The sequence below is a fragment of the Protomyctophum parallelum genome, assembly GCF_964188405.1.
Source record: "Protomyctophum parallelum genome assembly, chromosome: 17".
In the NCBI taxonomy this organism is placed as follows: Eukaryota; Metazoa; Chordata; class Actinopteri; order Myctophiformes; family Myctophidae; genus Protomyctophum; species Protomyctophum parallelum.
This window is the reverse complement of record NC_139719.1, coordinates 5,761,524-5,772,114: the sequence shown is the minus strand read 5'-3', so window position 1 is coordinate 5,772,114 and position 10,591 is coordinate 5,761,524. Positions and strand designations below refer to the sequence as shown.

The window sequence follows — 10,591 nt, the reverse complement described above, 5'->3', positions numbered from 1 at the left end:
GACACGGGGAGAACATGCCGTGGAGGAGGAAACACGCCGCCAGCACCCACAGCGTCCCGAGCGGGAATCGAACTGTGTGAATTGACAAATTCTTGATTAAAAAAAGCTTCTAATATATTATTTAGGCCCCACAATCCATAAATCTCACACTATTAAGGCAACCGGCCGGTTCCACGCGCCGCACAAAGTGCCCTTTTTTTCCACTTGAGCACCTGCCCCTCTAAATGTCTGTGCACGCCGCTGGGTGATACAAACGGGGAACGGGGTCGCCGGGTCCATTATTCTGCTTGGAGATCACGGAAAGGTCAAAAGACATCTACGTAAGTTGTCACAAACCAACATACACTGAATGTGTATCTGTCCATACGCATACCTGCGTGCGTATACGTGCACACGCGTGCGCGAGCCGGTGAAACCTCATCAGTGGTGCAGAACAGACAGCCTGTCACCTGGCATGCTGCCAGAGGCAGTGGATGCACGAGGATCAGCTTACATTAAAGTTACATCAGTGCAGAGGAGCTGCTGGAGACAGAGAGACCAGCGAACAAGCATGCAGAGACAAATCTACATACATGGACTCTCAGAGAGAGCTCCAAAAGGGGTTTCAGGGGCTCCCCGACGAAATGAGTTCATATATTATGAAAATCTGTTTGATCACTTCATTCCTACATACATTGGCTATTTGAAAATGATCGATCTACAAGCACACAAGAACTGCTATTTTCAATACATCTTAAAAACATATTCCCCTGGCACAAGATATTTTAGATGGGGTCCACAGCCAAATTCATATTAATGTGGGTTAAGACGTTCACTGCTGCATGTTTTACTTACTTATATATTTATGTTATTATATATTACTTATACAGAGAGATTGGTCATTTAAATCAAAAGCCAAAAGGAAACATTTAGTCCTCAAAAGAACACACATAATACACAGCAGTATCTACCCTGGTAAAATGGTGTCTACCTTCATCTCCTATTCTCTAGTCTAAGCTAGCAGCTTCTAGCCGTTCGAGAACCAGATCTCTAGGAGAAATGCTAACAATACCAAGTCACTGTGTGTGTGTGTGTGTGTGTGTGTGTGTGTGTGTGTGTGTGTGTGTGTGTGTGTGTGTGTGTGTGTGTGCGTGTGCATGTGTGTGTGTGTGTGTGTGTGTGCGTGTGCATGTGCGTGTGTGCGCATGTGTGTGTACGTGCGTCGTCCGTGCATGGTCAAGGTATCGTTTGAAGCTAATCAAAAGAGGCTGGCTCACATCTTTGAAGTGACCTTGGCTCTTGAGACCTCCAGTATGCTCTGATGTAAAGATGCAGGGCTGTGGAGTGGCTCTGACGTGGCAAGAAGACTCAAAGCTTTCACCTCGCTTTCTATGTGTGTGTGTGTGTGTGTGTGTGTGTGTGTGTGTGTGTGTGTGTGTGTGTGTGTGTGTGTGTGTGAAAGTGATAAGAGGAGGCACAGAAGGAACAGGGTGACCTGCGGGGTTAAGCATTATGTGTCTCTTTTTGACCATGAAGGGTAACTCAGAATCTTCCTTAACCTTAATCTTTCCAGAACCCTTGAAGTTCTGTGATGTTTTTTTTGATAACTTGTCAAACCCGAACCAATTTCGCCATTAATTTTTTTTTATTCTGAGGACCTTGGCTAAAACATAGCCGCAGCATATGGTTACGTGGCATGGTTGACTGGGAAAGAGCTGTGTCCAGGGATAATGTAGGACAGACAAACCACGGGGGACCACAGTGACTCAACTCCAGCCATTTACAGGCTGCTACCCTTCAGCCATGTCAAAACACACTCAGCCGGTGTCACACTGCATCACCCATTTTGTTTCAACATCAAGCGTTGGATCATCCTGGTTCTCTTTCTGACACATTTTATCATCTTGGTTTTTTATATTCTCTTTTTAGGAGGTACTGGTTTTAACTGGAAACTGGAATTGTAGCAGTGTTGTCCATTACAGATTGAGGCTATTTGGTCTCAGCTGGGTTTCCCATCATAAATAAAGGTTTTAACCACTTCAAATCTGGCATAGTTTTGGGCATGTCATTATATAAAGTATTTAATATACAATATTATAATAATAATAAGACACATGGGCACATTATCATCAACGCAAAAATAACCTCTCAAATAACCATTCATGCTAGCTTTTGTCAAAGCATCCGTCTACCACACTCATTTTTGTGTGGATGCAATGGTCTGTATTTCTATAGCGCCTTTTATCCAAAGTGCTTTATGATGTACCACTGTTACTTATATTCATTACAGACGACAAAGTGCACCAGTAAAGATTTCCACACGCACGTTGCAGACACACACACACACACACACACACACACACACACACACACACACACACACACACAGAGAAAGTCACCTTTGAGCACGCCGTGTCCGGTGGAGCCCAGCGGTGCGGGGCAGGGCAGGGCAGAGCGAGCACCGAGGGCAGCCGTGGCCTCCAGCAGGGCTCCGCTCAGGAAGGAACACACTGACGTCCTCTGGCCCGCGGCACGGTAAAACCTACACACACACACACATTCAGTAACCCATTAAGACCTGAGGCCCATTCTACAAAATGGCTTCTAAATCCTGAGTTACCCCAAAAACATATGTAGTGTTTTGCCAATTAATAGGGGGCCCACTTGCAATATCCTCACATCCCTCTAGGGAGCCGTAGAACCAGAGGGTTTCTGGTTTGATCGAGGCTTCTCTTCCTCATCAACATCTTTATTTTTGGGCTATTCTGCCAGTGGCGTCAACTCCGGGGGTGCACAGGAGCAGAAGAACCCACTGGCAAAATAATAACACAACACAACGGCTCTTTTAAGAGCTAATAGCAGCCAGCCGCAGCGCAAATATGCGTGGCTGCACCCACTGCCGTTATAGGAACCTTCCGCCACTGTATTCTGCCTTTATTACTAGATATACAGTAGGTTGACAGGAAACAGGGAGAGAGATGGGGGGGGGGGGGGGGGGGGGAGTAAGTAAGTCAGAGAGGCTTATATATTATTATTTTTTTCTGGACTGCCTAAGAAAACAACTGACAGATTACAACTTGTCCAAAATGCAGCCGCCAGAGTTTTAACTAGAACTAAGATGAGAGAACATATTACTCCAGTTTTGGCTTCACTGCACTGGCTTCCGGTTGTTTTTTGGATTGATTTTAAAATGATTTTACTTGTTTATAAAGCTCTCAATGGTCTCGCACCTTCCGACCTACATGACTGCCTGCCTAAATATGTCCCAAACCGCCCCCTAAGGTCTTCCACTGCTGGCCTGCTCGCTTTTCCTAAAAAAAATGGCAACAAAAAAATACGGGGAAGCAGCTTTTTGCTTCTACGGGCCGACGGCATGGAACAAACTCCCACTGTACCTTCGACAGGCAGCCTCTGTAGACATTTTTAAAGCTCAGCTCAAGACCCACTTCTACAACATTGCTTTTAAATGATATTTTTTGTTATTCATGTCCTCACTGTATTGCATTACTGCTCTTGTTTTTTAATGTTTATGCCTTGCTTTTCTTTTCTTTTTTTTCTCCATTGCTCTGTAAAGCACTTTGAGCTGCATTTCATGTCATGAAAGGTGCTATACAAATAACGTTTTATTATTATTATTGACGTTACCGTCAACATCAACATCTTTTCTGCCAAAAATAGAAAATACAAAGTGGCCCACTGACCTGGGCGTCTGAGACGCAGGATCACACCAGGGCTTTAGGCAGAGGTTGGTACCATAGCAGGTACTGGGAATGGAAGAGGAGCTTGTGTTGGGCCGTTGCACTGACCAGCGAGCCACTCTGACACACACACATCCAGGGCAGGCTAGCAGGATCTTCTTGGAGGGATGGATCAGGTTGCCCTCTTCCTGGTCCAATATGTGTTTCACAACCTGTTGGGATTGGGAAGTAATGATGAATCCGACACGTGTTTTCTCTTTACAGAATGGACGGCAACGGTGTGAACTGAAAGAAAAGTCCTCTCTTCCCATTCACTATGAACTGTTCTGACTTTTTAACGGCGGGCGACAGACAGGCGAATGTTCTGGAAATACATCATTCGTCTATGCGACCCGGCAACTACCGGCGAATGGCGGCGATAGCAGGCGAACAGGTGATAGTCGAAAAGTGGGCGGAGGAAGGTCGCCTGAAATATCTAATTTATCTTTTGGGCAACATCGTCCGGCGATAGCGGGCAATTAGGCGAAATTCATGTGTCGCCGCCGCTGTTAAAACGAGAACACAGTGAACATGGAAGGAACACTTTGACCCGAGTCGTCTCTGCCAGCAGGGTTATGATAGTTTAACAAAATAACAAAATTGAATTGAAAAAATTAAATAAAATAAATAGAATAAAACATTAAAAAAAGTAGGCTATGATGAAAAAAAAGATAACTAACTGAAGCCATATTGTGTGTTTACAAAATTAACTATAGTAACTAATGTCATTAGTTAGGGTTAATCTGTCAAAGATAGCAGAGCTCACAATTGTATTTTTCTGACGTTGAATTTTACGGCCCAAATGTATCCATATTACAAAAAAAAAAAAAAATAATATCACTAAAACAAATTAAACTACGGTAAGTCTTTTGAAAAACTAAAGTAAACTAAGCTAAAACTCAACTTCAAATTGTCCTGGGAAGAGTCCAAAAGAAATGCTTCTCTGAAACGACGGAATCATTACGCCTCCATACAGTGTGTAAGTGACCCTTGAGAGACGTCAAACTTCAGAAGAAAGCCATTACAGAAACATTTAGTGGTGATGCAAATGGACGGTAATGTCTTTGGCAGGGACGCAAAAATAGGACGGAATCGATACAGAGGGCCTATATGAGGACCCGGAGGACAATGAAAACAATACTGCTGAGCCTAATTATTGGAAACACCGTCTTTCATCACTGCCTGAAAATGTTGCGGGAGGATGGAAGGAAGCAAGCGAGCGAGGGAAGGAGCTCTGATTCCTCCAATTAGCCCTTCGCTAACTCCCTCCGTCCTTGTCCAATAGGCGCGTTAGCAGCGAGGAGACAGGCACGCATTGAGATACATGTTAAATAACGAGATTTCACCACCAAATAATCGATCATTTCAGTAGCAAGAGCATCAAAATATCTTCTAAATCTAGTCAACCAGGCCTGCAGTAGGCCTGCAGTAGGCCACTGGACAAATGTGCATGACATCGGCCCAGGCCGTAGCGTAACGGTCTGGGCACCGGACTGGTAATCCAGTCGCAGTGTGCCGCGGGTTCGACTCCCGGACCCGACACGGCCTTTACTGCATGTCATCCCCCCATCTCTCTCCCGTTTCCTGTCAGCCTACTGTCTGTCCCTTCAAAAATCAATAAAAAAGGCGTAAGCCGCAAAAAAAAAAAAAAAAAAAAAAAAAAAATGTGCATGACATTATAGAAATAAAAAAACTAGAAATACGAGGAAATGACAGAGGGAGAAACGGTATCCAACATCAACTTTTCAGTTTTCATGTTGCACTAACACTACGGTCATTAGTATTATTGCCATCACCTGGGCAGGTCAGTCGTGTAACTTTTCTGACGTTAAGCTGCCTATGCGTACTACGGAGCCCTGGAGTGGCCATGGGAAGAAAAACAAATTATCTTGTTCAAACAAGATATTATCTCGTAGAGTGATGTATCCCAATATCATCGGGGTTTCGGGTCTCCCAACATCATACCCCTAACTCAGGTGACCCAGCTGGGGCGATCAAGTCCCGACTTATGTCCCAGTAGCTACCCTCGATCAGTCCCATTAGGGAAAAACCAGGGCCACACAATCCGTTCCTCCTGAACTACTCTGCCGGGACTGGGAGGCACTATTCTGGCGTGTGGAAGGACTAGGCTCTGTGGGTTGACTCCTGTCCGGGCCCCTCCTACGTCCCACCCAGCAGCACTATCTCACTCTCTGTTTCTGGCACAACAGCGCCCCTACTGGTACTAATAGTGTACTAATGGTGCTCACAGTCACATAGGTGCATGGGTGGGTGGGTGAACCAACACATAGGCGGGTGAACACGGACATTGCTGTTCTTTGGAGTGGTTGCACCACTCAAAAACTCCATTTTAACCATGATAGATTCATGGAAAACACCCAACCTTTTTTCTGTGTGTTCACATACAGTACGGTGAAATGACCAAACGTGACCAAACGTTTTTTTTTTAAAGTGAAATATCCCTTTAATTCTGCTCATGCAGGTTGATCAAATAATCGAGGAGCTTTTTTTTATCGACTAAATGGATTAGTCCGATTAAACAATATCCCTCTATTCTGTAACTTGCAGGTTGTTTCTCCATTCTGCATCCATCCATCCATCTATCTCTCCCCCTCTGAAGCCTCCTTGCAACAGATTGGTGGAGGAATACTGTTCTCTCTTGTCACACAAACTGTAGGTAAAGGCATTCATAGAGTTGGTTGCTAGAATAGCATATCATATATTGGAATAAAAAAAATATTTGACCAATAAAAGCAGGAAATACGAAGGATGCGCACACACACACGCGCGCACACACACACACACACACACACACACACACAAGCAGCTGTCTCGATGGGATGGGTTTCCTGCATGGGGAGTTGGCATTGCCGTTGTCAGATCTAAGCCATCCCTAGAGACAGGATATGTACAAGACTGTATGCATGTCCAGATGGAGAGACAGACATAGAAAAGACAGACAGAAAGACAGACATTTCCTCTAAGCCGTTTTCTTCAACTTGCCCGTTAACATACATGGGCAACTGGCAGCCCGGGGGCCAGCATGCGGACCCCACCTTCACTTATTGTGGCCCTCAGGTTCATATCAGAATACTGACGCAATGCGTGCTCCATCAATTCCAGACATTGCCTTATCCAGTTTCGAGTCATACATAGACTCCATTATTCCAAATTAAAATGACATAACATGGCCCAGGCCGTAGCGTAACGGTCTGGGCACCGGACTGGTGATCCAGTCGCGGTGTGCCGCGGGTTCGACTCCCGGACCCGACACGGCCTTTACCGCATGTCATCCCCCCATCTCTCTCCCGTTTCCTGTCAGCCTACTTTCTATCCCTTAAAAAATCAATAAAGGCGTAAGCCGCAAAAAATATCTTTAAAAAAAAAAAAATGACATAACATATACCCAGATATTTCTTCGCATTGTGACAAATGTAATACAATAGATGCAAATCTTCTTCATAGCTTCGCCCTTTGCCCTCGGATACACAGATATTGGATTAAGATATTTGAGACGCTCTCTGATATTTTCAGTATTCATATTGACCCCGATCCTGTGCTAATAATTCTGGGTTTGTCAGACTCCATGCCTATGTTGACGAGAGCACAGAAACAACTCTTCTCATATGGACTGATTACAGCGAAAAAACTCATTCTGACACACTGGAAGAAGGAGGAGGCTCCCGCATTTAAGCACTGGTTAAATGAAATGACTAGTACACTTCATCTTGAGAGAATAAGGTATTTCCTGAGAAACAGGGAGAGCCAGTTTGATAAGGTTTGGCTGCCCCTTGTCCATTACCTGAGTAGAAACGATTAATAGACAGGATACCATTGATATGGTTGACTGTACGCCATTTTATTTTCAGATGTTTTCCATGAGCTTTCTATCATCTTATTGTCTCCACCAGGCCGAAGGCATGGGGGGAGAGTATGTTTTGCACTCCGTCCGTCCGTGTGTCCGTCCGTGTGTGTGTCCGTGAGCAGCTAATCTCGGCCACCGTTAACCCGGTCGATGCCAAATTTTGCACACACACTCCCTGGATGCCAACGATGAACCTCTGCCCCAAACTTTCCAGAACGGCCTGTTATAGCGCCACCAGGAGGCCGCTTTGTGCAAAACAAGTTTTTGCACAGTACACCTACAGATTTTGTCCAAACATCGCGCAAATTGGTACACAGTCTCTCTAGAGCCATTCAACGAAACGGGTCTTTCAGATTTCTCAGACTCCATCCTGATTGGTTAAGATTGGCTTCCAAAGTTCACAGGAGTGCTCAGTTTCAAACAAAATGCTGCAAATCATGAACACATCGCGTGATTTCCGTGAAATTGTGCACGCACATTCCCACTAGGCCGAGGAAGAAATGCCACATGAACAATTTCAACTCAGCCTCAAGGTGGCGCTATAACTGGCCGAAAAGTGTTTTTACCTCTAACTGCACGTATCTGTGGATAACTTTGTATGCCAACTCCCTAGTTTACTTTTGTTGCCCTTTTATCCAACCACCAGATGAAGGCAAGCTGCAATGTCCTACATTCCTATCCTGGTGGAGACCTGTGCCCAGAAGGGCACTTTTTCTAGTTATAGTATGCAGTGTCACTGAGCAGTATGGGTGGGAGGGTTAAGGGATTTCTTTCTCTTTTTTGTCTTGTTTATTTTTTCTTTCATTTTGTTTCATAAAAAAAGTATTTCATATCATAATGTTTGTAATAATTTATAATCTGTTCAATAAAAACATATTTGACAAAAAAGAATACTGATACATTATTGATTTCAGCTGTTACAATTCCAAACATGCAAACATGACCCGCTTTACTTACTTCAGTCTACATAAGTAGTTTAATGAGCAGTATTAAATGGTTTTTTGATTTGATCCTTATTTATCTTGAACATAAAAAGTACAAATAAAAGTACATCATCAACACAACAACAAATCACAACTATTTTTTATTCAAGAAGGGACAGAGAGAAGCAATGCCTATATTGTCCGGCCCCCTTCTTACCTTTACATAATACTGTAGTGTAAGGTTATTGTCTTTTTGATGTATGTATTTGTACTTCAGTTCATAAAGTTAACATAACTTAAAGGAATTTGAAAGGCAATTGAAATTAAATAAAATTTTAACTTTTCTGGATTCCAATTCAAAATAGCAAAAGATTATAATCAGGATTTCAATTCAAATATAGCAAAACTAGCTGGTCTACAAGCTCAAAATGTGTTGCCTTTTGTGACTCGTTTTGAGCTTGTAGATCAGCTATATGCAATGTGGCCCTCTGGAGTGAGTGTGGAAATATAGTGGCCCTCTCCATCGTCAAAGTCGCCCAACCCTATGTGAAGCCACTGAGCTTGTGACGGGCTTTCCAGAATTTGTTGATCGTTCCTGAATCATTTTTCTGGTCAAACCAAACAGTTCCAGTCAAAACTGTACTGTACAGGATGTTAGTAAATAGTAAGCCTATTTAATAGCAGTCCACATTTATTTAAATCAAACACTTCAACTTACTGTGTCATCTTTGACATAAAAGCACCTCAACAGCTATAAACAAACACAGAAGAGGGAGTTTGAAAATGCAGTTTTCGTTCAACTTTTGGCACAGATGACGACCAAGCCACTGTGTTACTTCTCTGGGTCTAAATGACACATGCACTTAAGAGGATTTTCTACTGACTCAAAGGGATTACCCGGTCAAGAGATGGATGTTATGAATAACACTTTCTCACTAGGAGGAATTAGTTGTTTGTTTAGCACCACTCTATCATACAGGGTAAAAGGAATACTTCACATCTATTATCTGGATGCTGTGGTTTGACACTGCACTCCTTAACCAATTGCCTCTTCAATAATGTTGTATTTGTTTGTATGTATTTTACTATTTTTATGTGGGCCCCATGAAGACTAGCTGATTGCTATGGCACCAGCTAATGGGGATCCTTAATAAAATCTAATAAAATCTCTACAGCTATACACAATACAATAATGAAATCTACAAGCTCTTTACGCATTACACTGCGATGCCTTAATTGTGAGCATGTAGATCAGCTATTTTTGCCAAATGTTTGCCTGTTATGACATGCCTGATTAAGCCCCACTTTATACATTGTCGTACGATGGCGTCACGCTGCAATAAAAAGTAACCAGTCTACAAAGCGTCTTCACACCGGGCTGTGAGCTGGCATCTTGTCAGATGACGTATGATTATGAATTAGTCAAATTTCGACTTTGGCTCCTAGTCGGGACCTATTCCTGATTGGATGCCACACACGCTGCTGTCATGTATTGGTTACTCGGGTCACATGACCGGGAAACGGGTAACAGAAATCTTTAGAGACACCCAATGTTATGTAACGTAATGTTATAATTGAGACCGGCCGGTTGAGGGGAGCGTTCGTCACTAAATAAAGAAACCGGCGCTTCTTTCAACTGACAAATATCACTATTTATTGTTTTTTTGTCTAGTTTGGTTTCATTTGTTGTCTTAATTGTTTTATTTACATTATCAGACATTCCTTTGTGCTTAAACAGAAAAAAGCAATAAAACTTTGAATCATGAAAAAAATAATTGTCTAGTAGTATTATAGAATATAGTAGCGGTATTGACAGGAACTGGCCAGAACAAGAAAAAAAACATTACCATCTGCTGCATGACCCATGCGAAATTAAAGCCCCTTTAAGTTCATCACACAAAACATGCGCCTCAAATATGTGTACATGGCTACATGCAACAGGCCAATTCAAATATCATTATACTGCAACAGGCCAATTCAAATATCATTATCCTGTAGCCTATGCCTTGGAAAACAAGAAGCACATATATCGCCCAGACATAAGCTGATATTATGGAGCCCTTATTAATGCTGCAAAGCTGGCATAT

The 10,591-nt window shown here is 43.0% G+C and overlaps 2 protein-coding genes across 2 annotated transcripts in view; one reads left to right on the top strand and one right to left on the bottom strand.

Moving 5' to 3' along the window:
- LOC310874920 (leucine-rich glioma-inactivated protein 1-like) overlaps window positions 1–10,591 on the top strand; it is a 429,872-nt gene that overhangs the window by 220,751 nt on the left and 198,530 nt on the right. The gene's annotated exons all lie outside the window — the stretch shown is intronic.
- The window catches only part of plce1 (phospholipase C, epsilon 1), a 141,191-nt gene that overhangs the window by 78,924 nt on the left and 51,676 nt on the right, over window positions 1–10,591 (bottom strand). Inside the window, exons 6-7 of the mRNA XM_083787834.1 lie at window positions 3,681–3,889; window positions 2,379–2,521 (exon numbers count right to left, since the gene is read on the bottom strand). Coding sequence (XP_083643960.1) covers window positions 2,379–2,521; window positions 3,681–3,889 — 352 coding nt within the window. The remainder of the gene's footprint in view (window positions 1–2,378; window positions 2,522–3,680; window positions 3,890–10,591) is intronic.